Source organism: Drosophila guanche, unplaced genomic scaffold (assembly GCF_900245975.1).
Source record: "Drosophila guanche unplaced genomic scaffold, DGUA_6, whole genome shotgun sequence".
NCBI classification, from domain to species: Eukaryota; Metazoa; Arthropoda; class Insecta; order Diptera; family Drosophilidae; genus Drosophila; species Drosophila guanche.
Window position 1 is genome coordinate 1,936,533 of NW_022995752.1, and position 24,502 is coordinate 1,961,034.

The 24,502-nt window shown below is 41.9% G+C and overlaps 7 protein-coding genes across 9 annotated transcripts; 6 read left to right on the plus strand and 1 right to left on the minus strand.

Moving 5' to 3' along the window:
• Window positions 1-1,876: 1,876 nt before the first annotated feature.
• Window positions 1,877-3,094, plus strand: LOC117588219 (protein rolling stone). The gene is made up of 4 exons (XM_034279364.1): window positions 1,877-2,315; window positions 2,373-2,474; window positions 2,526-2,712; window positions 2,773-3,094. Exons 1-4 carry the CDS (start codon window positions 1,994-1,996, stop codon window positions 2,987-2,989), a joined length of 828 nt encoding a protein of 275 aa, XP_034135255.1. The 5' UTR covers window positions 1,877-1,993; the 3' UTR covers window positions 2,990-3,094.
• Window positions 3,095-3,530: 436 nt separating this feature from the next.
• On the plus strand, window positions 3,531-10,267 carry LOC117588218 (protein rolling stone-like). The gene is made up of 5 exons (XM_034279363.1): window positions 3,531-3,875; window positions 3,935-4,036; window positions 4,094-4,280; window positions 4,341-4,509; window positions 9,511-10,267. Exons 1-5 carry the CDS (start codon window positions 3,554-3,556, stop codon window positions 9,562-9,564), a joined length of 834 nt encoding a protein of 277 aa, XP_034135254.1. The 5' UTR covers window positions 3,531-3,553; the 3' UTR covers window positions 9,565-10,267.
• On the minus strand, window positions 4,545-6,341 carry LOC117588216 (COP9 signalosome complex subunit 2). 2 transcript variants are annotated; one of them, XM_034279359.1, is made up of 6 exons: window positions 6,189-6,341; window positions 5,914-6,108; window positions 5,733-5,858; window positions 5,195-5,676; window positions 4,806-5,138; window positions 4,545-4,744 (listed from the first exon to the last, which is right to left on the minus strand). In XM_034279359.1, the coding sequence occupies exons 1-6, from the start codon at window positions 6,240-6,242 to the stop codon at window positions 4,600-4,602; spliced, it is 1,335 nt and encodes a 444-aa protein (XP_034135250.1). In that variant the 5' UTR covers window positions 6,243-6,341; the 3' UTR covers window positions 4,545-4,599. The 2 variants fall into 2 exon arrangements, with proteins under 2 accessions (XP_034135250.1, XP_034135249.1); XM_034279358.1 differs by having other exon boundaries at window positions 5,733-5,867.
• On the plus strand, window positions 6,993-7,917 carry LOC117588222 (UPF0585 protein CG18661). 2 transcript variants are annotated; one of them, XM_034279368.1, is made up of 2 exons: window positions 6,993-7,097; window positions 7,208-7,917. In XM_034279368.1, the coding sequence occupies exons 1-2, from the start codon at window positions 7,093-7,095 to the stop codon at window positions 7,833-7,835; spliced, it is 633 nt and encodes a 210-aa protein (XP_034135259.1). In that variant the 5' UTR covers window positions 6,993-7,092; the 3' UTR covers window positions 7,836-7,917. The 2 variants fall into 2 exon arrangements, with proteins under 2 accessions (XP_034135259.1, XP_034135258.1); XM_034279367.1 differs by having other exon boundaries at window positions 7,057-7,097; window positions 7,169-7,917.
• LOC117588221 (trypsin-1) lies at window positions 8,047-8,912 on the plus strand. The gene has a single exon (XM_034279366.1). The coding sequence runs from the start codon at window positions 8,078-8,080 to the stop codon at window positions 8,849-8,851; it is 774 nt and encodes a 257-aa protein (XP_034135257.1). The 5' UTR covers window positions 8,047-8,077; the 3' UTR covers window positions 8,852-8,912.
• Window positions 10,268-13,464: 3,197 nt separating the features above from the next.
• On the plus strand, window positions 13,465-14,195 carry LOC117588224. Its single transcript, XM_034279370.1, has 2 exons — window positions 13,465-13,784; window positions 13,846-14,195. Exons 1-2 carry the CDS (start codon window positions 13,541-13,543, stop codon window positions 14,067-14,069), a joined length of 468 nt encoding a protein of 155 aa, XP_034135261.1. The 5' UTR covers window positions 13,465-13,540; the 3' UTR covers window positions 14,070-14,195.
• A 755-nt stretch (window positions 14,196-14,950) lies between these two features.
• LOC117587725 lies at window positions 14,951-15,501 on the plus strand. The gene is given in 4 exon segments (XM_034278643.1): window positions 14,951-15,023; window positions 15,068-15,244; window positions 15,307-15,368; window positions 15,370-15,501. Coding segments are annotated over 4 exon segments (426 nt in total). The 5' UTR covers window positions 14,951-14,965; the 3' UTR covers window positions 15,499-15,501.
• The last annotated feature ends 9,001 nt before the right edge of the window (window positions 15,502-24,502 follow it).

Sequence of the window (24,502 nt, forward strand, 5' to 3'; positions counted from 1 at the left end):
GCCATAGAGGTCGACCAATTAAGATCACTATCGAGAGAGAAATATATTTTCAAAAGCAGCCAAAAAATGCTGTGCCAAGAATTACATACACATAGTACATACAATTTGGTTCTTTCTGACCTACATTGCGCGACAAATGGTATAAATAGACGATAAGCAAAGTGGGGAAAGGTAAGGTTCTTTCTACTATATGGTACGTACACCTTATCTAATCCACAAAGAGAGAGAGAGCCATTATGGGGTACTTGAACGCAGACTAATTGCAGCTAAATTGGCTTTCGATAACCTCCAAGAACTCAGCTTAAAGTCCAGAAATTGACGTGCCCATAAAAGTTCAAAGTGAAATGAATTGATTTATATGAGTTCAAACTCAAGATAGAGATAGAGTGTGTGACTGGGTATAGGTCATGGCCTGGTCATCAATTTGACTTCGTTTTCGCAATTGAATTTGGATCAATTGAACACCCGAGACCGACACCCATTTAATAAAATCGCTCCCGAGCATCGATTACACATTGACTGACATTCCTCCCTGATATTTGCATATATTTCTCATATATATGGAATTTACATATATTCCCAGCATTACAGCCTCCCAATTATCAGGGGTAAAGCGGGTCCACAGGTTCGTTAACCTTGCAGCTGACCTTGCCATTGACGAAGTCGAAAGTGTCGTCGACGTTTGTAAAGCTAAGACACGCCCATCTTCTGATTTATCTTCTTTTTATTGCATATACTTAATTATAATTGGTACTCAGTTTTGCTGGGACTTTCGCTGTGAATTCAAATCAGAATCTTAAGATGAAATTGCCTGACAGCGGCAAGAGGTTTGTTTGATCGATTGGATAAGGGGGCGTTCTCAGATATCATTAGATGGAGTAAGTGTGATTACAGATCAAATATCAGACAACAGAAATGCCTGGCATGTGTTTACGTTTACGCTGTTTTTAACCTTGAATTGCATTAGAAATATTATCCTGTAAACACTTATAAATACCCTGTATTACCCAAGTGATAACTTCGTTCTGTAATAGTCAAACAATCAATGATTCATCATAGAGATAGAATTCATATGAGTACTATTCCTACCCTTATCATTACCTAACGGACTTTCCTAATGGCAAAAGCCCTCCATTCAATGGTAAACTTGAAGCAGTTCAAGTTCCACAATTGTCAAAGCTCTGATGATATCAGAAGAGGAAACAACGTCAATCAGCGACAATCTTTCACATTAGACATGCCCAGGCAGACCACACCAAAAAAACATTGATAAATTTTGCTACAAGGAAAGGTGGAAACATGTGCCAGAAATACACTTTCGGAGGGCATAAAGATTTACGCAAAAAGCAAAACTAACTTCCAGAGAACTTTCAAGTGAACCAAAAGCCCCTGGGGAACATTTTAACAAGCGAATTACTTCTCCAGGGTATTCCCACAACCATGTTCCTAATTTGTCTGATATTTTGCGTGTAGCTTTGTTTTCTTTCTGCCTCCTTATCGCTGTCTGAAGCCTCTGGAGTGCTGTCCACAAGGAAAAGCCGCCCACCTCTGCCACGGCCATCAATTGCTTTATTATTGACTTTGAATCATGTGCGAAAATTCCCAAAACATGTTTAAATATTTACGGGCCATCGATTGGTTTTCCTGGGTCTTGTGTGCTGGCTAGCCAAGGGTTCCCACTTTAGTGGATAGCCCTGCTCCAACTTGACCACGTTCGCATTTTTCTGGAGATCTTATCTGTGCGGTGCGCGCGCTGTTTGAATTAGACATAAACGGTTGATAAGCAGTCAACTCGTATCACTCCTCGATTACCCAGCCGATTCAAGCCAAAACGATTTGCGGAAATTATGGCCCATTCGCATGGCTATCATTCGGTTATGCCGCGTGGCTACGACAGTCCGTGTTCTACCAGCGAACGAGCCGCCTGGTGTGGTCCCTCCTGTCAGCCCTAGTCCAGCGCCAGCGACGCCGCGTACATCCGAGCACAAACAGCATGCGGGACACCAGCGAGGATTCCTGCTGCCTGCCCTTCAAGCAGGAGTTTCAGCGCTCCAAATTCTCGCTGCATCACGATGATCCTGGTGTCTTTTGTCGCTCGCAGTGGCAGCGCGGGGATCGCAATATTCTGTGGCTTCTGTACCGCTGGATTTGGGCGGGGTTCTTTGCCGGTGGCGTGATTGGTAGCTTGGTGAGCAGCTTCAATGACGGCAAATGGTTCATTTACCTCACGGACTGGGGATTTACACTGTGCTTCTATGTCTGCACCTATGGCGCTGTGGTGGCCACCATATACTTTTTTAAACCATCGTATTTTGGTAAGTTTTGTGCTCCATTTGAGGGGTTTCTTTTCATGGCACATTCTGCTCTTGTAGCTCCTGGCAGCGTGGCGCTGAAGATCTATTGGCTCTCCCACTACACCACAGTGGTGATTGCCATGATGATAACGCTTGTGTTCTGGGCAGCACTCTATCCATGTGAGTAGCTCCACGGGCTGTCAATTGATTACACAAATTTCTCCTTGATAGCCATGCCGGAAATGGGCGCCGATCTGTACAACCTTTGGGCGCATGCCTTCAACTCGATCTTTATGATCGTGGACTGTTTTATGGTGGCCTTTCCCACGCACATCATGCACTTTGTTTATCCCTTTGCCGCGGGCATTACCTATGGCATTTTTTCGCTGATTTACTTCTGGTCTGGAGGCGTTGATTTGTGAGTTTTGGCTGCGTCTACTTTTCAACAGAATTTAATCACTTTGAATCCCTATTTCAGCATGGGCAATCGTTACATTTACTTCATCTTGGACTGGGAGAGACCAGGCTTGGCCATAGGCACCGTCTTTGGTTGTGTTGTGCTCGTGAGCTGCTTCTGCATATTGGTCTTTGGCTTCTATAGACTCCGCACGTGCATCTACAACCGCTGCAGTGGGCAAAAGCAGCTGGAGATACCCTCGACAAGAGCCTCCACGGAAACAGTGCAGGTCGCTTGAAACGCACAGCATTTCACATATTTTAAAGCCATGTTAAGTAGTATTCATAAGCTTATTCTTAGTCAGCCAATTTGTGCTATTAAATACCCAAATTGCTACGATAAATTCACCTTGCTTTGTGAGTGTATTCCTAGTGCCATGTACATTGTTTCTATGACTTCTTATCATGTCTGACTGTAGGGAAAACCCGTGGGGCTAGCGAGTGCCAATAGGTTTATGGTTTTACCATGAATCAGCTGAGAATAATGCCAGGGATATACACACTTATAAATACTGTGAAAACTTTCCACGACCATTGAACCCTTTAACATTTTATGAATGATTTTTGGCGTCCAGACATGACCTCTACGCGCCCATGGGGGGTCTTATCAGTGGCGTGCGCGCCAAAATATACATAAAATCTTGTCGTACCGGAAGATAAGGGCCGCGATTGGCCGATTGTTCGCTTGATTATCCCCTAAACATAGCCGATTTGTGGGGCTATAAAACACCTGCTTCGCGTGGTGCTGCCAGTTCGAGCTTCACCGCGGAAAGAGTCACCAGAAAAGGGAGAATCTTCAAACGATGCGGAAGGAAAGTGAGGATTCGTGTTGTCTGCCCCTCAGACAGGAGTTACGGCGCTCCAAGTTCTCGCTGCATCACGCGGATCCCGGCGTGTTCTGTCGCTCCCAGTGGCAGCGTGGAGAACGAAGTGTCCTCTGGCTGCTGTACCGCTGGCTGCTCGCCACTTTCTATTCCGCTGGCGTGATTGGAAGTCTGTTAAAGGTGTTCAACGAGGGCACTTGGTTTATTTATCTCACGCATTGGGGCTTCAGTTTGTGCCTGTTTGCCAGCGTCTATGGTGCTGTTGTGGCCAGCATTTACTTCAGCAAACCCACATATTTCGGTGAGAATTCAAAACCATTAAAGATTTTCCTTGCGTGAGAGTCCCACCTCTCCTTGCAGCTCCTGGCAGCGTGGCGCTGAAGATCTATTGGCTTTCCCATTTCACAACTGTGGCGCTCTCGATGCTGGTAACGTTGATCTACTGGGCAGCGCTCTACCCATGTGAGTGTACATTTCACAGCTGAAATGGTTTAATCCTCTCTAGATATTCTTCCTTAGCCATGCCCGAAATTGGTGCAGATTTGAACAACCTCTGGGAGCACGCCTTCAACTCGATTTTCATGATCCTAGACTGCTTCATGCTGGCGTTTCCCACACACATCCTGCATTGTATCTATCCCCTGGCGGTGATTCTTACATTTGGATTTTTCTCGCTGGTTTACCACTGGTGCAACGGACATGATTTGTAAGTGACAAATGCCATTCAATTCCTAAAGGTTTTCTCTTTCATATTTTCACTTTGCAGCGATGGCAATCCTTTTATATATCCCATCCTGGACTGGGCTCGACCAGGCCTGGCCATTGGCACGCTTTGTGGCTGCTTGCTGCTTGTGTGCTGCTTCTCCGTTTGTGTCTTTGGGCTGTACAGACTCCGCCTGTGCATCTACAATTGCTGTGGGAGAGAACAGAAAAGCGTCCAACCTGCTTGACATTGAATAAAGGATTGTGGTTGGATATATTCTAGATAATTTAATGCGGGTTTAAAAGGCCACAATTAGGCGTATTTAGGCCATTTTCTGTACGACAGCAAACTGCAGAGAATGGATTTGATTGGACCACTTCTCCAGGGCATTATAGCGAGCGGCGCTGCTATTGACCTTGTCCAGCTGCAGCACCTGATTGACCTGATCAATGCGTCCCTTGATGGTGCTGTCGAGTAGAAAAAGCATTAATTAATCAATCATTAAAGAGGAGAAAGCCATTTGCTTACTCATCCAAAATGCAGGAGACCAGAAGGCTCTCCACTTCGGCGGGCTCAATGTTCAGGGCGCTGGCTATAAATGGTATAAAGATGTTCTTGTACGGTCTAATCAGTTTTATGAGCACTTGGGTGCGTATATTGCGCAGAAGATCCTCAATGTGTTCGCGTATAAACTGATCGGCCATAATGTTGCTACGATGCTGGCGCAGAATGGTCTCAAACTCGTTGATGTCATTGTTTTGATACGAATTAACCAGATTGGTCATGGCGAGTATTTCGGGATCATTCTTGTACGGTTTGGCCTCCTGCGAGTCGAATGGATTGATGCCTGATTTCATCAACCTACAAAAGAAGAATGGATTAAGAGGGTTTCCTTCTTCTCGTGGGATGTCACTTACATGTTAGCCAGAACCAAGTACTTGAGGCATGTGGTACGCCTGGGTGAGCCGCTCTCATCGTAGTTCTTGAACGCCTCAAAGAAATCGGTGTGCGCCTTCTCGAACTCGCCCTCACGCAGATGCATCTTGCCGCCACACTCGCGTATCACGCCCATAATCAATGGATGCGGTATGGCCGACTTGATATGCAGCGACTGCTCGTACAGCGCCTTCAACTTCTTGTTGTTCTTCTGCACGGTGTACATTTGAATCTCCAGCGCGTAAATCTCCAGCAGTTGTGTACCCTTTTTGAGATCATCCTCGCCATCGTCCGTCTGGCAGCTCTGGTGCAGCTGCTTGAGTATCTTTTGCAGCTTGGTAAAGTCGCTGCGATCAAAGTAGAGTTTGCCCAACTTAGTGTTTGTCTTGAACCACAATCTGTCGTTCTTTGCATCCCTCAAAGCATCCAAAGTGGTTTCGTAAAAGTTCTGCAACAGAGCCATCTGCAAGGAAAATGAAAAATTGATTATTAAATACATTTGTGTGGTGTTTCACTTACATTCTTGGAGGTGGATATGTAGTCCAATATCGAGTTGATGCTCTTTTCCGAGTGATTTCTGGTGACGGCGCTCTTAATGTACGTCAATAGTTGCTTGTAACGCACCATCATTTCGTCGTAGTTGCACTGGGGGAGCTTTATATTAATTAGACATTCGGATACACGAATTTTACGTATTTACCAAACGAAAATTAATCTTAATCATCTGTTTGAGCGCTTTGAAGCCCCACTCGCCCTTCTCACCATTCTCCAGATCGAGCACTCTCTGGAAACTGGCCAGCGCCGCCTTGGGCTCCTCCTCCTTCAGCGCCTTGCTGTTGTAGTACTGATTCTCCAGATCCACATCGGGCTCCGAATTGCTATCCTCAGAATATTCCTGCAAAGAAAAATAATTTCCACCCAACCCAGCGACGTCATTGAAAATATATCTTTTCTTGTTTTAAAATGTTTCCTTACCAATCCATAGTCCTCATCATCATCGCACATGAAGTCATCATCGTTGTCAGACATTTTTATACACTTTTAATTGCTATTTACTACAAATAATTGAAAAAACAATGCCGGCATAAAGAATTGCGAAAAACAGAATTAGTGTGTTGCGATTCGGTGTATTTGCGGTATACTTGGGAAAATGAGAATGTATATTTTGATATATTTCCGAGGGTCACACTCTGACCGTTTAGGCGCTGGAGAAGATTTCCCTGACTGTTTAGTTTAAAAATTCAAATACAAAAATACACTGCGGGAAGAATAGATAGAATTACATATGACATGAAAAGAGCGCTCAGGAGCCCAGAACTGAATAATCTTTTACAAGAATTTACAGAATATAGAGTCCCAAACACAGAGCTAAAATTCTCACATTCAGAGAACTACTGAAAGTAAAATCTCAGTTTTGAAAAAAAAATTGTAAAATTAAATAATGAAAACAAGGTTCACAAAGGGTGGCCAGCACCCAATTGTCAAATGAAGTAACATTCCATTCCCACCAAGGTACCTTTTAATGATTTTTATGGTTGACAATTTTGGTTTTAGCCTTATTTCGCAATCAGTTGAAAATAGATAGGTCATGAAAACCAACCAATCTTGTAGAGAACTGAAGGATGATTCGAGTAAAATTACAGTTTTAAAGCTGAGAGTCCTAACCAGCTGCACTAACCAAATGGTATTTGGTAGTGCCTATTTGGTTAGTGCCAGCTGGCAATATTAAACAGAAGATCAAAGTCGAGCACAATTATTAAATATTTCGGTATATTTGCAGTATATTTGGGTAAAGAGAATGTATTTTTTGGTACTTTTCTGAGGGTCATGCAATACTTTTGATCGAAAACGCGGTCACACTTAATCTTTTCTTGCCAAAATGAGGTTTGTTGACATACATAAAAAGTTGATGTTTACCGTTATTTTATTGTTTAATTAAAAATATATACCGACAGTTTGTTGAAACGACTTTTGCACACTTCGATTCGTTGCAGCCGCTCCATGAAGAGCACGCACCCATCGGCGGATCGCAATTCGCAGCCCATTGCCGAGGCGCTTGTGGCGCAGGTGGACAGAGCCACACCCAATTTACAGTTGCTCGAAATTGCCTCTGGATCCGGGCAGCACGCGGGCTTTTTGGCACCATTTTTGCCCAACATCAGCATACAGACTACGGAAAATGCGCGGGAAATGTTCCCCTCCATTGCGGCGTACGCCGCAGATTGTGCGACGGGCAATATACGGGCGCCCCTGCACGTGGACATTACCCGGGACCCCGGGCAGTGGGAGGTGCCGCCGCAGAACGCAAGTTACGACTATATTTTCAATTCCAATATGATGCACATCAGCCCCTGGGCGTGCAGCGTGGGACTCTTCCGCGCAGCTGGGCTGCTGCTAAAGCAGGGCGGAAAAATGTTCACCTACGGGCCGTATGCCCAAGATGGGGTCCTGCAACCACAGAGCAATGTGGACTTTGACCGCAGCCTTAGGCAGCGGAATGCCTCTTGGGGTGTGCGGGACATTAAGGATCTCAAGGTGCTGGCCACGGAGCATGGCCTGCGGCTGGAGAAGCAAGTGGATATGCCCTCCAACAATAAATTTCTGACCTGGCTCAAGCTGTAGCCGAGTGCACTGCTCCCCTTGCGTTTACCCCTTAAGATAACGAAACGACGTTTGTGGCGGCAATAAACGATTTTTTATTGCATGGAGTGCCAACTCATCGAACTAGGCCAAGTGGACACACTTAGATGGACCCTGAAAACACCAATTGATAGTCGAATAGAGAGAGATTGCAGACGGCCTATAAAACCCAGCAACGCCATGGACTGGGGCAACATTTGGTCAGGAACGGCACTCGCTGCACCATGGAACGCTTTCAAACCGCCATTTTACTGCTACTGCTGCTAGTTGGCTGCTGTCTGGCTGGTACGGCGCGTCGGCCGCGCCTCGATGGACGCATTGTGGGCGGCCAGGCGACGACCATTGAGGCAATACCCTACCAGGTGTCGCTGCAGAGGAACTATCACTTCTGCGGCGGCTCACTGATTGCGCACGGCTGGGTGCTCACCGCTGCTCACTGTACGGAAGGATCGGCCATCCTGGTGTCCAAGGTGCGCATCGGCTCCACGCGCACCGACTCGGGCGGCATCCTGGTGGGCATCAAGCGCGTCCATCGTCATCCAAAATTCGACACCTTCACCATCGACTACGACTATTCGGTGCTGGAATTGGCGGACTACGAAAGGAGCAACGTAACTCAAGCGTTTATTGGACTGCCCAAGCAGGATGCAGACATTGCGGATGGCACTGCGGTGCTGGTCTCCGGCTGGGGCAACACCCAAAGCTCGCAGGAGCCGACGAGCATCCTGCGGGCGGTGACTGTGCCGACCGTCAGCCAGACACAATGCACCGAGGCCTACGGCAGCTTTGGCACCATCACGGATCGCATGCTATGCGCGGGTCTGCAGCAAGGCGGCAAGGATGCGTGTCAGGGCGACTCCGGTGGACCGCTGGCCGCCAATGGAACGCTCTGGGGTGTCGTTTCCTGGGGCTACGGTTGTGCCCGGCCCGATTATCCAGGCGTATACTCTCGAGTATCGGCAGTGCGAGATTGGATAGGATCAGTAAGTGGAGTTTGAGCTTATTTTTGATTGAATTATAAACATAACACAAATTGGATGGCTGTGGTGTTTACGTTAACATTAACATGTATGGTTAACAGTGCGCTGTTATTCTGTTAGTTGTGCGCCGGAAAGCAAATTTATTACATAATTGGAATGCAGCTGGGTGCTATGACACAAATTACAAATGAATGGAAATTTAAAAGATAAAGCAGAATGCAGACATCTTTGTTTGCTGCAGAGATTATTATAAAAATGTATCTTGGTCTATAATAAATTTGCAGAAATTAACTTTATGTCGCTAAAAGTCTAGAAATAGCTAACATTTGCACGATGTATGTAACATAGCACACAGTGTACTGTAATGATATGAATGTTGCTGTTCAAAAGCTCACTGTTATGTCACTCACTAAGGCGCTACTTTCAAATATGTTTTTGCACACATCAAGCAAATACGAGAATCCTTTTTCTTGAGTATTTGCATTGTTTTTTGACTATTTCATGCCAATACGGAATTACTTTGAATTTAAATGCATAGAAACATCAGACTTTGTCAAGAAAGACATTTATGCGCCTCTGCTCAATCCATTCATCAACTCCAACTGGAAGCAATTGACCCAGAAAAATGTTCAAGCCAATAAAATAATATTGACACATTGTGTGCAGCATAGAGGAAGAGGAGGAGGAGCACCAAACAGAGTCTCAGTCCATATCCGTATCGACAATTCTAGACAGACATTGAGAGACTGAAGGCAAATTTACTTAATAATTGGCCCAAAGGCAAATAAAAGTGCAAAGATGAGGCAATTTGCAAAGTGAATAGAAAGGACTTTTGGGTTGGTGGCTGTGTGTGGTGCCATAAGTTGCCTATTGGAGTGTCCCCTTATGGTTTTCATGGTACATTTCTGATGGCCAACACACACTCCTAATTGTTGATTAAATGCTACCACAAATTGCTGCAAACGTTCAGTCGGTTTCTGGTCGATTTGCCTCTTGTTTTTCGAATGTCTGCCGCTTGCTCTCCATTTACCAGCTGCTGTTGTCAAAGCAGTTAGCACTGCAGCCACGCGTGTCGGCAAGCAAGGAGGGAGAGTAGTCCGACAGGTTACTAGGTAGCTAGCAGCAAATTGCCCAAGAGGTGTGTGCTACTCCTGTTCGTTCCTGTGTATGTGTGAATGCCATGTCCTTTGGGTCATTGCAATTTTGCACGTGAACTTGTTAACAGCAAGTGGTAGGAGCAAAAAAAGAACACAAGCAAAGGGGAGCACCGAAGTCAAGACATGAACTGCAAATTGAACAGTTATGGGTAGATGCATACTGCATTGGAGCTGTCACTATGTTCACTCTCCAATGAACTGAGGACAAAGCATGATATGGGACATCCTTAGATGTAGGGGGCATAATCTCTATAGTGCGTAGCGAAAGTATATGAAAATTATATAATATTAAGTAGAATATAACTTCAGATAGCCATTTTAAATTCAAATTCCCTTCATTCACTTTCAGAATTAATTTCCTTGTGCGGAAGCTCATGATCTCGGCATCCTGTAGCTGTTGTTGTAGCTGAATTCAAATTCAGCAGCTAACGATAAAATATTGAAATATATCACTAAAAGGAAGAGAAATTGAATCGCTACGAAGTTGAACCACGAAAAATGATTTGATTCATTTTAATTTACATTTTACATTCCCATATTTGAGAATTCATCGATTATGTTAATCGGTGACTCTTATGTAAACAACTCACTGTAAAAAATAGCTAAGATTCTACAGCACAATTGTTTATCCTTTAAAGTTCCGCCACCCCTTAGCCCTTTTTTAATTCTCCTTGAATTGGTGACCCCGACTAACGACTTGTGGCAGTGCTTAAGATGTTTTCTTATTGTTTTTTTTTTCTTCTTCTGGGGTTTCCCTCCTTTTTTGGGCTCTCCTTCGCTTCCGCTTAGCTTTTTCGTCTTCCTCTTCTTCTTGTTCCTGTTGCATGGATATTGTTGTTGCTGTTGCTGTTTCTGTTTCTGTTTCCTGTGTCCAGTCGAGGACGCAGTCGAGACATGGAAAATGTAAAATTTGTTTGTTTCCTTTTCATTGATGTTGAAAGTTTTTGCAGCTGCTGCAGACAATGCAATGAGTGGGGCATACCCCACAGTCCCCACTATCCTACTGTTCCTTCCCCTACTGTCTACTGTGTTTCCCCTTGTTCCCCTCTCTCTTGTTTTGCCTCGCTTCAGTCTCTAATTTTATCTGCTGGCATGCCATGGGGACTGTCTTATTATTATAGTTTGTCGATTTGTTTGCATTGTAGTCTACATTGTTGTTCTGTCCAGCAGCAGCAGCTGCCACAACAACATCCAGCATCGATTGTAATAAATTATTTTGCAGCTTTTGTAATTTGTTATGTGGCCAACAAATATTGTCGAAAGGATAGAAAAAGGAATTCGACGTACGCTTGTTTTTAACCAATCGAAGAATCAGCCAGATGAAGTTGAGCTTTTAGGTCTTGAGGTTGGCTGATTAAATCTGTAAGGAAATTCCTCTCCCACTTTTAGCGTGCAATTTCTCAGCTTTCCCTTTAAAACGTTTGTTACATTTGCGCCTGAAACTCCAACGAAATGTATTCAAAAAAGGAAAATATTAAATACATCTGGTTCGTGGCCATTTCCGAGTTGTCTATGACTCAGTTAGGTGGCCTACGCGTCGTATGCTTGATCTGCAAGCATGTTGCCATGGCACTGGCTCGCTCTCGCTCTCTCAGTTTCAGTTTTTTATGGAAATAATATTCTTGTCAGGATTAAAAAGGATACGTGCCTGGAATATGAATGCAATGTGCATGCGGGAATGTGCAAAGAAACCCGTAACAAAAAACTGTCACTGAAACAAGAGGCTGGGCAGGCAAAAAAAAAAGACAAACAGCAAAAGACAGGAGGGGGAGACACAAATGTAACTGTCAAGGCTCTGCTGCCGACTGCGACTACGAGGACTGCGACTTTTGCTATCGTTGTCGCCTGTCGCAGATCCGTAACCGTGTTTGTGTTTGTGTTTGTGTTTGTATTTGTATTTGTCTTTCTTTGGTTGCCCTGGCTGCTCTTAGCCACTCTCCAAAAGTATCCTCATCATCCACATCCTCATCATCATCATCATTTCGATGCTTATCCTTGCTTATTGTACTGCCAGGGCAATGCTTGCGCTTTTCTCCCATTCTGTGCCCTGTGTATGCTGGTTGTATTATTTCCTTTTTTAATTTTTAAGAAAGCATATTGTAATTCTGTTGTTTACCTGAACATCGTGCTTTCCCGTACGATATATTTTTTTAAATCTCGACCTCAGGCGATTCCATGTTTTCGTGTTGTTTACTGACTTCGAGTGCGCTCTCTCTTGCTCTCTCTCTCTGTGTGGCTTTTGATTCGGATTCTGGCTTCCCCATGCAGCAGTCACTCATTTGTCCTGTCATTTGTATTATTCCCCCACGCCCACGCATCCTTGACAGCGGCTTAGCCTCGTTGTGGTCTTCGGTGTTCTCCTGCCAGAGGCTGAGTCCCCTGCTGTTTAGCTATTCGTAGCATGTCCTGGGCAATGGCTAGGATTGTGATGTATGATTTTCAATTTCACCTCTGGCAAAAGGCCCTTTCAAATGTAGTTTGAAAATTATTCCGGGATATTATCTTGGAGTTTAAGCAACGTGTTTTTCTGAATATACAGGCACCATTAACTACTTAACATGTGTGAGAACATGAGTGTTAAGTGAGAGTCTTTTGTGGGTGTTTATGGTATTTTATGCTATTTATTTCAATATATTCATATTTAATCGAACAACTCCAAACATCTAATAGTAAGACTGATAATTTCAAGTTAAATTATGCTTCAAATTTTAAAACTTGTTAAGTAATTGAGCAAGGAAAGCTCAATGGATTAACCATAGCAGCTTCAGCATTCCCCTAACTTTATTTGCATTTTCTAGACCTTGAATGGGCATATCTTATATTACTTTCGCACGCTTTCTTATCAAACTGCGTGAAACCATATAATATCTACCTTTATAATTATAAAGTAAATATCTTAACTACATGGAAACTAAACACACATTTGTCTGCCAGCATTGCCACTGAACGACCATTCGAGGGACCCTCCTGTCTATCAGTGGTATTCCAGTGTAAACAATCGCAGAACATAAACTTTTGAAGTACAGGAGCCGAAATGCATTCCAGTACTTTCTGGTTTATGTTTCCACTATTTTTCTATGTTTTTATTTCCCATCTAAGTCTGTTTATCTTTCTATTGCTGCACATATCAAGCAGGCATGATTTACGATGTGTTTTCGATATAACTTTTATGATCAAATGGCAACAAGTAAATGTCGATTGGAAGGATTGAAATGACTAGATGGAAATATACCAAGAAAGGAAACGGAAAGTGCCAATTCAAAAATTGTATTCCGTTTTCGATCACTTCATTCGATCAATAGAATTTTGGAGTATATATTGTGGTTTAGTCAATTCCATGGAAATGGTTAACTGACTCAATGTAGGTCGTAGCCCATAGATAAGCGAGCTCTTATCTTTATTTGGGGTATAAAATCCACAATTTTTATGATCGACAAATGTGCCGCACTACATAATGCGCTGCTATTGAGTGCATAGCTTCAGTTTCCATTGAGTTCCTGTGCCGAACAGTACACAGTCGTGAAAAATCGAAAAATAAATCAATTTAAATATGTGGAAGAAGGTGATTTTTGATGTGGTTCTTGTGGCCTTTGTGGGCGTGCAATTAGCAAACTCTCTTAGTTGCTACAGCTGCAAGGATCCAGCCAGCTGCCAGAATCCCACGCTCCAGACCTGCAGCAATGTGACGGCCAATGAAACCTCAGTGTGGCTTTCCACGTTGCACAATAATGTCCCCAGTGTGGAAGGCAGTCTAGCCTTTTTTTGCACCAATCTCACCTACTACCATGCTAGCAGTAAGTGCCTTCCCCTAAAAGAGTTCCCACCCAGTGCTAATTTCGAACCCAAATTTTCCAGACAACAGTCGCATCATTGAATACCTGGGCTGTGTCCATCCTAATACCATGGCCTGTGGTTTGAATCTGACGAATGTGGAAAACAGAGAAATTTGGAGCAAGGATTGCCGCAACTGCAACACGGATTATTGCAACAAGAAAAATCCCGCAGGCACTTTCAGTGGCAGCGCCTACACCATGATTGGCTCCGTCCTGGCCCTGCTGCTGGCCAAGATTCTCAGTTAGGATCCACAATACGCACCCGAATTTTGATTTTTAGCGTTAGATGATAAGATTTTTAAAGATAGTTTATGTAAATATATAAAATAGTTTTGGGATCAAAGAAGGATCCACTCGTAAATCTTCCACTTACTTCCTCTTTTCATTGATTTTATTGCACTCATTTAGGGGTTTATTTCTTTCCATGATACTCAACGAATGAGCATAATAATTATTTACAAGCCTTTGTCGTGATGCAAAGTAAAGTTTGGGGGAACTGTGAATCACTCTTTTTGGCCTAGGCTTTTATGATCGCCACTTAAAGAAATCCATCCAAAAAGTTCCCCCTTTTCGATCGCCAACAACAGGTACGTATTATATGGTTATAGCTGATAGCAGTACCAATGGTTAGCATATTTTTATGGTGGACAGATAAGCGATAAGTCTGTGGGGGCTTTTCTGGGCGGAGACCCCGCCATGACTAAGCCGTTAGAACTGCGATTAAAGTTAACTCAGATACTGAAAAGAACTGATAAAGAAGGAGAGAGCGAAGAGTGGAAGAATCTCATTAAAAAAAGTAACTAAAGTGTTCAATAATAAATTTAAGAAAATTGTAGCAATTTCCACCTACAAGCCCTTCGACTCGCATTCAAATTTCTTTTTAATACAAATTTGAATTCATTATAGAGGGGAAAAAATGCATTTGTTGCATTTTTTAATCCACATTAACGATAAACCTTTCAAGATAAGGCAATTTTTATATACTGTTGTATATGGCAGTACACTTATCGCGGATCCCTCTTTAAAGTGCAAAAAGACGATATAAAAGTATTCGAAAACTGTCAAAAAACTTTAGTTTAAAGCGAATAGCAAAGTACTCGTGAATTATACCAGTGAAAAAACTAAAACAAATAGCGAATAAAATGTATACGAAAACGATAATTGCTAGTGTTCTGATTGCTTGTATTTGCGTGCAGTTTGGTGAATCTCTTCAGAAATATAATGGATACTTTTTCTAAATAGAGCCGAATCGCTGGTGTGTTATACATGCACCACGCCCAACGATTGAAAGAAACCCTCGAAGACCACGTGCAGCAATGCCACGGCCAATGAGACCAGTCTCCATTTAGGTATCTACCATCAGGGAGTGCGAAATGCCTCCAGCACTCGCTTCGATTGTTTGGCACTACAATACACATGGAGTGAGTATGCTTCAGATCCACCCTCAGAAAACCCTCTCTATAGAATTTCGCTCCCTTTGTAGATAATCAAGTGATCCATCAGTTGCATGGCTGCGTACATCCCGCTGTGGGTCCCTGCACATTGAAGCCTGAAGCCTGCCTATGGGCATTACAACAAGACTAAATGCCTCACCTGCTCTGGGGATAAGTGCAACAAGAGTCCTGCCGGCAAAGTAAGCAGCAGCATCTACACGATGGTCAAAACTTTGGCCTGAAATGAGAGCCTTGGACTATTTTTAAAGACTAACTAAACAGAGAATATTGAGAACAAATAAATTATTTTTGCTATAAGTGACAGCAGCTCTTGCTGCCTGCTGCTTATCTCAATTCAGTGATTAGATTGTCTTCCATGGTATTTCCAGGGTAGCACGTTTTATTCATTACTATTTCACAAGTATTTTTAATCAACTTGAGATTAGTTATTTTTTATGATGCACACACCTTTTGGGTTGAGTAACACAGCTGTCCAGACAGCTTGCACTTGAATTGTGTACAAATGGTTTCAGCTAATCCCAAAGGCTTTTATGGCTTTTAGCACTGGCTGATGCTTGAGAGCCATTTGACATTCATTTGGATATTGGCAGCCTTCATTTGAGTGCTCCCAAAATACTCATGTAAATGATGACTAAAATCTACTAATTTTTCAAGGCAAATGATTCCCCTGCCTCGATGGAAATTCTCTTTGCTGCATGTCACTCAAGTGTGGCTGCCATACAGCAAAACATGAATAAATCTTTAATATTTTTTTGCTGCTGCACATCAGGCCGACTAAAAGGCAAAACTCTTTTTTTTTTTCGGTTTTGCATTGGGGTCATGTTCGTTCTCGTTGTGTGGGAACTGCAGTCAGGCATTTAATTGATTGATTGTTGCTCGTCTATGTCTGCATCGATTTGGCCATGTCCAGGCCATTGCCATTCCCCAGCGTCCACTCCACTCTCTCCCCCTGTCACGGCCTGCGTTTCGTTGTTTCATAACCAAAAACCAGAGTCCATGCCTCGCCTGCAACTCGCCCCCTGAATCAGCTCCTATTCTCCTGTTATCAAATCGACTTCGTGGCTATGTGCCACACATCGTGTTGCCAATTAGTGTTGGTGCGTCATCTGTGCGCATCTGTGCAACACACTGCGTGTGTGTGTCGGTGTGTACGTCATCAATTAATTTTTGTATTGCTGAAACTTTGTTTTTTGGTGGGATTTTTTGCAGTGGGAGAGAGAGAACGTTGCGTGTACGTGGTAGAATCCCAAACCCTCTGTTGACTGATTGGTTTCCTTGCTATTCAATTGTTTTGGTACTGGAAATACGAATGGATGGGCTTTCTAAACAAAGTTATGGTCATGGATTTTGACATATGGACAGCGTGATGAGTAATCAAAGGTGTGGGAGGTGTGTTTTTGGATGTGTTGAGAATCGCTGTGGTGTCTGCCATTATTCAGTTCATTATTCTCTGTAGCTCCTGTCATCTATTGTGGAAAATTAGAGCTTTTGCATTAATTTTTTGTAGTTTTCCGTTTGATGGGATTTTATATTTTATATTTTAAATATTTTCAATGAATTCTGCATGAATTTTAAATAATCACTTTTCAAATCTTTTAAATCTTGCTGCTTTCACTATACTGTACTATTTATATTTTAAGTAGTTATTAAACATTTCTTAAATAGTTTTCAAATATTTAATACGCATTCTGGTGCTCTCTACTTTATGTTTACTTGCTATATTGATTACATTACAGTTAATAACATTAATCAGTTAATTTAATTTTCTTACTCTCTAGCCACCCACTTTTCGCTGTTAAAAGTCAAAGCCTTTACACTGAAACTCTTTCTAAATAACTGATTCCAATACACAAAACTTCCACCTGGTATGCATTGCATACCAAAATAATGATACCTGTGATAACAAATGTTATTAGAAACCAGCAACCACTCCCTCTTCCCCGGAGTATTTCTGGGAATCGCGTAGCTGTCTTTCTCTCATTCTCCTTACCAAAAACTTGTTGGGAAAACTCGAAGAAACTAAATTAAGTTTAACTTGAACTACAATATGTACATTTGATTTATGCATTGAGAGTCCATGGCCTGAACCCAAGCCCTGTTCCGACTTTGTCCACAGCTCCTGCTTCATCTGCTGCTCCTGCTCCTGCATCAGGAGGGGGGAAATCTCCTGATAACTAAGCAAAAACCTAGTCAACTTTCACGTTCGCATTGTTTGCACAAGCACGAAAAGTTATTAAGATGCATAGACGTGATTTTGCATGTTTTAAAAAAGAATACATAATGTTCCAGTTGGCTGGGGAAGGAATAGATAGAGATAGAAACGGGGCCAGGCTCTGCCTTCTTGACTTGCACTTTAAGTACTCTTAATTTACTAAACAAATTTTCATTTCCAAACGAAAAAAATGGTGCATTAAAAGAGCGTCGCGGGTCCTCGTCCTGCCCATTCCTTTGGACCATCCCATCTCATTGACATGCCTGAGACATTGAATTGAATTAAAAGTTTGTCACAAGGAAACAGAATAACGAGAAGTTTCCTTTTCTTGGCCCAAAAGTTTTTCCGCATTTAAATTGATTTGTAATTCGTGGTTAATTCAGTTTTTTTTTTGTGGCTCTCTCTTTTGGTCAGTTTTCAATTCCCATTTTATATTCAATTTCTCAGTGTTTTTATTAAAGTTAATATTATTGTAATTTGACACGGAAATCGTGACAGTTGTTTGAAATTTGCCATTCGATTGCACTGAATGCACAATTAAATACTTGAAAACATTTTTAAACTGTCACAAAATGCAGCATGCTGCGGTCTGGGGCTCAGGCATTTTAGAAATGTGTTAGAGATAGTATTAAGGAAAAGTCTATTTGAATTATGATGCTGAAATAGGGAAGTAAATTGAAAAATTCCGCACTGAACTCCACTGACATATTAAAGAGAAACAAATGATGACGTTTATATGTGATTTAGTACGGCTTTTCCCGTCTTTTCAAGTGCATTTTCATATTCATTTACATTTTCATTCAATTAATAAATATAATAGAAATTCTCGCCATTAATCTCTCTGTTTTGGCTGTGATTTTAAAGATGTGCGAATTAAATTGGGGAAAATATTTCACTCGAATGAAATCGCATTATTGTTAAGCTGTTTATGCCTATGTAATTTGAATATTCAAAAATCAAATGAAATTAGGGAAACGGAAAAGGATTTTCGTTCGTCTCTTCTCACATTTCTCACAATTTAATTGGAGAGACAAATAAATCAAAAACACAGACAAACATCCCAAATGTTTTCACATTCGTTTGCTGTTTTTCGGGGGGAAATATTTACACACACGCACACCTTTGTACTGGTCATAATTTATGAGAGACACGAACAAGTGTAAATGCCAAGAATATTCAAATGAAAAGTGAAAATCCCCAAAACAAAAATAGCTGCTTATATTCATGCCAATGGCGGCAGAATCAAATCCCTTTGGCCACACACACACACACACAAACTAATCTGAAGAACTTGTTGTATTTCTATTCGTAAATTATTATTGTAATATTTGCCTAAAACGTTTATCGCATTGTCGCAAAATGCATTAGAAGGAGTTGGAAGTAGGAGACAGCCTACGTTGATGAGGCGATGAGTTTGAGGTTTTGTTCAGAGATTAGCAAAGTCTTTACTGCTCCCAAACGGAAGTTTAGGGTTCGGTTTCGGGTTTTTGGGGTTTGTTTGTAAGTCATTAGAAATATATTTGCCTTGTTTGGTGTTGAACGCTCAAACTTTATTAGGGACTAGGCATGATATGATGATGACGTTGTAACAGAGACGACTGCTGCGAATGGCAGCTTATGATTTACACATTTTGGCTTGTGAAAGTGTATTTTGGGGTTGAGATGGAACAGGCTTACAATATCATAATACCAAAATCATTTTTAAGTGACTGAGGTTGTTACACATAGCTGCCAGAGTGGTAAACGGGATGCCAGGAATGTAGGAATATAAGTAGTGCTGTAAATTTACAGGATCTCTTCAGTTCCATAACTGTAGCTCATCTGAAAAAAAAACCCATTAACAGAGAACTATCATAAATTTCGTGCCTTTCCGATTGAACAATTATCTGCCTTAAAATGTACAAAACCCCAGGTAGTATAATCTAATCCCTGGCCCAAAAACTCCTCCACCTGTGCTCTCTGTTGCACAACTTGTAGAATTTATGCATGACAGGAGGCATGCCTTAATCCTTTGCCAAGGCGCCAACGTGTGCTGTGGGATGACTGTAGAGAAAGTGCCTGGATTGTAGGGACAGGGAATTAGAGTGCCTCGTGTTTGTTATTAGCAAAACAATCGCAAAAACACCACAGGAATGTAGAATGTATGATGCAGCATACACGATACAGGATGCCTTGCCATATTATGATTAACACTCCTTAACAAAAACACAGAGAAAGCCCGGAGAAAATTAAATTAAACTGGTGAATGAATCCGTTGCAACTCAATTAACTTTTGCGAAAATCTGCTTAAAGGTTCTATGCATACATGGCCCTCGATGGGCTCTCGAGCATAAATCAATCATTATTTGCAACGCCAGAAGTGACACTTTATAAGGTTATTGTTCCTCTTCCGCATTGAGCATATTAAAAGTGAAATGTACCGGGGAAAGCATGTAGAAGGGGAAAGGGGCAAAAAGTCAGGAAACATTTTATTGGAGGCGACAATGAAAAATCGCTGCCGCATATGTTCGACAATAACCTGACATTATTGACTGTTAATATCCGGCAAAATAAATGCTGCCATTTGTTTTAAATATCGACTAGAGGATGCACTAACTTTTGTGGTTTGAAAGCTGGAGAATATACTGAGTCGAAGTGTGATAAATATTTTATAAAGCTGGCAGAGAATTGAAGCGATAATGTTTAATTCCTTTAAGAAATATGTTTAGATAATTTATTTTATGTCTATGTGTTCTCTGGATTTTAATTATACAGAGAAAAGGCTAGTTTTCGGTCTCCTTGTAGTGAAAATTCGACGACTATTAATATGTAAGCAACCGACACGCGACTTTTTCTGTTCCACTGTTCCCACAATACCCTCCCTTCTATAGGGTAGACTTAAATCGATCTGGGTGCAACATTTCAATAACTGAAACGCCAATTAAAATTGTACAATGGGTTCTCGGTCAGAGGAGTGACTCCAAACAAAAGAAAAAAAGAAAAAAACCAAGAGAATCCAATGGAAAAAAATGCCTGGATGCTGGAGAGGGCGAAAAAATAACAGTGGACGAATGTCAGTTAAACGAACAAACAGCAAAAAACAAACACAAGCAGACATCTGCATTGGCCGAGTTGACACACAACCGCACATGCATACCATACATATAGATATGTGTATATGAGGCAGACAGGAAGCACTCACCCACACAGCGAAGGAGAGATGCAACACACACATACACAGACACACAGCAGACTCTCATATCCTACGACCTGGGCCATATCCTGTGCTGCTGGGCTGTTACGCGCTTGGTAATTGGTATTGTTTGCCTGAACGCGTGTCCACTCTCCGGGAACAAGCAGAGTTGCTGCCACACACCCGCACTTTGCTCCTCCATGTTGGCACCTTTCAATCCCGCAACCGAAAATACAAAATGGAAACCAATGCAATGCACACGAGCCGCGGCTGAGGAGACGAAGCAATAAGGGACAACCAGGGAGCTTGCATAAACAAGCAACTAGCGACTATTAATTTTCAATTATAAAGAAGCGAAGGATCTGCCAATGAGGCACTGGAGAGCCGCCAGTGGGGGTCAGTGCACTGTCACTTTCGCTTTTTTCGCAGTGACAGCTGTCAAAATATTTGTTGGAAAAACGTTGACAGAACTGCCGCCATATAGGTCAGAATTCATGATAAAATGGAGGATGTAAATGGATACGATACGTATGGGATGTGTCTGTGGGTGCACAGAAGAATCGGGAAATGACAGGGGCTGGGTGAAACTTTAATGAAAAGTGCAGAAATATATTCTCATAGTTTAAAGAAATGGAAAACTCAGCTTTCTGGACCTTCAATTAATTACTGCACTCAAGCACTCACATATTCAATTACCAACACACATAATTATCGCTAAGAGGGTACGGTATACAGTCACTGCCCACCCTTCAAACCGAAATGTTACCGTTAACAGATGCAACATGTTGGAAGCGCTCCGTTCAAACGCAACTTATTCGATAATCCTTAACAAGGAATCAGTTTCCGTAAAAATTTTGCTGAAGCAAGAACTACGAAATGATTTTCTTGAATTGTATTTTCCTTGTCCGAGAATATCACAACAGAATGGGGTAGGGCGTATGTGTAATGTGCTTCCAAATTAAATTGTGAGATGCTTTTCCCCCTTGTATATCTTATTATATGTATTTCCCTTCACTTAATTCCGGGACAACTCGCCACACACACACATACACACTTTCACATTTTATTTCATTAGCGCGTAAAATTCGTTTTAATTAATATATATAAAAATTGTTGCTGCTGTACGTTGGATGCTGGCTGCTGGCTGCTGGCTGCTGTCTGCCTCGGTCAGCAGTCTACTTGTGGGTTCAATTTGTGGAAAACAGAGCCCCAGACATGTACTGCCTGGCCACCCTCTGCCGCAGTCTCCTATGCATTTTATATCATTTTTTCTTGAGCATAAAATGTTGAAAGCAGCCGTTGCACGTGCGCAGCATGTTTAATTATCCCCTGAATGAGGATGTGTGTATGTGGCACGAGTGAATCGAGCGTCGAGGCGTCATGTGGTTTCGGTTCATGTGGTCAGTGTTTCAAGTCCAAGCTTAATGACTCCATGCTAGTGTCTGTAGGTCTGCCTTCTCTCTGTTTTAGTTGGTCTGTTTTAGTTGGCCATTAAATTGCACATTCGAAATGTAGTGCACACGCACACAAAATGTTTTGAAATGAAATTAAAAGTTGATTCGGGAAAGATTAAGTGGATTTAAGCGCGGGCGAACCACCTATTTTTGATGGCGAAAATCTGCAATTTTATTTGCTTCTGTTACACAGATTTTTTTGGCTTAAATTCTCCACAAATGTGGCTTAAATTTTACTGCAGTTTTTTTGGCCCGTCTCTTGTTTTCTGTGAGTAGTTTCTCAATTTGCAAAACAAATTGAAAAACACTTGCCATGCATTGCTTCTAGGATCTAGTATGTGTGTATGGTTGTCCTTGTAGTTTGCGCTTTGCATAAAAACATTTGCATATTCCAGCCAGCAGTTTACTAACTTAAACAAGGTCTTGCTGCGGAGTTTCTTTAGTAGGGGTTTCAAGGGTTTGGTTTTGTCTCCAGATTTAAGATTTGTGAGGGATTTATTTTTGCTGAAAATGAAAGGAATATTCTGCTGTTTGGTTTTAACTTAATGCTCTTTTGGTTAGCTTTAAAATCGAATATATTTTATATTTTAAACATTTTTTGGAGCTTAAATGTGTTTTATTTTTTTTATTTTTTAGTGTTCTAGAAATTTGTATGCAAGTCGAAATTTCTGGCATCTAAAGAGCTTCTCGTTTCGCTTTTGCGGTGCTTATTTTTTTTTTTGCGCTCTCTTTCTACGCTTTTGACCGACAATATTAATATGAATGACTGTCATGCGGCTTGGTGTTGCCTCTCTCTTTCCTTCTCCCTGTGTCTGTGTGCATAATTATGTATGCCACTGTGTGTGTGTTTGTGCGAGTATCTGTGTGTGTGCAACGAAACGTTAAATGTGCACGTGACAAGCGTGTAATGAGGAAGTCTTCTGTCTTCGCAGCAAAACGCCGCTCGTCTAGGACGACGGCAGCTTCAATATATAGTCCCTCGTACGAGTATGTGTACTACTATGCTCTACTATATATAGTATGGGGCAATGTCGTGCCATGTTACGCATATATATCCGACTCGACTCGACTCTACATATATTTCAATCATTTTAAGTGTGTTTGTGTTACAACGTCAGCAGGACAACGATGCCACCACAGGATAGTCGCCTCATCGTCATTTCTCAGGCACACATATTGCTCCTGATACTGCTACGGCTCCTGCTCCTGCGTCCTGTCCTAGTGTCGTCGTCGTCTGAAAATTGGACAATGATTTATGAGGCGTTAAGTCAAACTTCATATTAATTTCATTTCATTTTCAACCAAACTTCTCAGCCCCGCACGACCAACCTCTCTTTTCCTTCACTCATTCTGCCCCCTGGCTTTCCTTTCTTTTGACTTTAAAGTTAAAACTGAAAACACATGAGACACGTAAAATACTCGTAGCAAAAAAAATAGTATCCAAGGCAAGAATAAAGGATAAAAGCCGTCTGAACATTCGATGGCTATGCCATGAACAAAGGTAACCGGAAAACGTGTTATGAATTTATAGAATGTCTTCTTTACCGTTTCTTTTTGGCAAACATTTTAAAAAGAACGAACAGCCAATATACTCATTTTTGAAGAATTTAAAACAATTTATTTAAATGCATTTCCGAAACCGAACTTTGTAGAAGTCTTCTAAATGGATTTTTATTTTATTTTTCCCAGCTTGTGATTGTTCTTTCTTTTTTTCTGTAATGGAACATAAATTTTCAGTGCAATTGTATGCCAAGAAAGAAAAATGATTTGTTTTAAAGCATAAGAATCTCCGAAAGCCTAACTTTTGGTATGGTAACTAAAATTCTTTGGGTTTGAAGTAGGAGGAAAATATCCATACTTAAATCTAGATCAAATCTGAATCAAATTTTTCAAAATTGTAAATTTGCTCCCAAAAAAATCAACCAAAGAGTATGCGCAAGTCCGGCACAAGCACACCTATACTCAAGCACACACACGACACCGTGTCACACCTTCGTTATCCATGTCCTTGGATTCGGGTTCCTGGTTTTGCTTCTGGCCTATCGTTATGTGGGCCTCTTTTCCACCCTCGAGCATAATCATATTTTCTACCAACAATTGTGTATAACATGTGTAATTTGAACATTTCATTCATTCATTCATTCATACATTTATTCGCTCACACAGATAAGGCATGCCAGTGTGGGTGTGTTATGTGTGTGTGTGCTGGTGTGTGAAAATAACTTGTGGCATGCTTTGAGGCGTTGTGTGTGGCAAGCCAGAACTTTGAGCACTTCTCTTGCTGACTGCCTGGCTGCCGCTGCTTCTCCTGCCACTGGTGTTGCCATTCTCCAGTGGTTTTTGCCTTTTTCACACTCTCCTGCCCCGCTCCTGCCCCTGCCACACTC

Coding starts and splice junctions, on each gene's coding strand:
- LOC117588218 (XM_034279363.1), top strand. CDS start 3,554: ATGCGGAAGGAAAGTGAGGATTCGTGTTGTCTGCCCCTCAGACAGGAG. Junction 3,876..3,934: donor CAGCAAACCCACATATTTCG/GTGAGAATTCAA, acceptor CTCTCCTTGCAG/CTCCTGGCAGCGTGGCGCTG. Junction 4,037..4,093: donor CTGGGCAGCGCTCTACCCAT/GTGAGTGTACAT, acceptor ATTCTTCCTTAG/CCATGCCCGAAATTGGTGCA.
- LOC117588216 (XM_034279358.1), bottom strand. CDS start 6,242: ATGTCTGACAACGATGATGACTTCATGTGCGATGATGATGAGGACTAT. Junction 5,868..5,913: donor TTAAGATTAATTTTCGTTTG/GTAAATACGTAA, acceptor ATTAATATAAAG/CTCCCCCAGTGCAACTACGA. Junction 4,745..4,805: donor GTCTCCTGCATTTTGGATGA/GTAAGCAAATGG, acceptor TCTACTCGACAG/CACCATCAAGGGACGCATTG.
- LOC117588224 (XM_034279370.1), top strand. CDS start 13,541: ATGTGGAAGAAGGTGATTTTTGATGTGGTTCTTGTGGCCTTTGTGGGC. Junction 13,785..13,845: donor CACCTACTACCATGCTAGCA/GTAAGTGCCTTC, acceptor CAAATTTTCCAG/ACAACAGTCGCATCATTGAA.
- LOC117588221 (XM_034279366.1), top strand. CDS start 8,078: ATGGAACGCTTTCAAACCGCCATTTTACTGCTACTGCTGCTAGTTGGC.
- LOC117588219 (XM_034279364.1), top strand. CDS start 1,994: ATGCGGGACACCAGCGAGGATTCCTGCTGCCTGCCCTTCAAGCAGGAG. Junction 2,316..2,372: donor TTTTAAACCATCGTATTTTG/GTAAGTTTTGTG, acceptor CTGCTCTTGTAG/CTCCTGGCAGCGTGGCGCTG. Junction 2,713..2,772: donor TGGTCTGGAGGCGTTGATTT/GTGAGTTTTGGC, acceptor TCCCTATTTCAG/CATGGGCAATCGTTACATTT.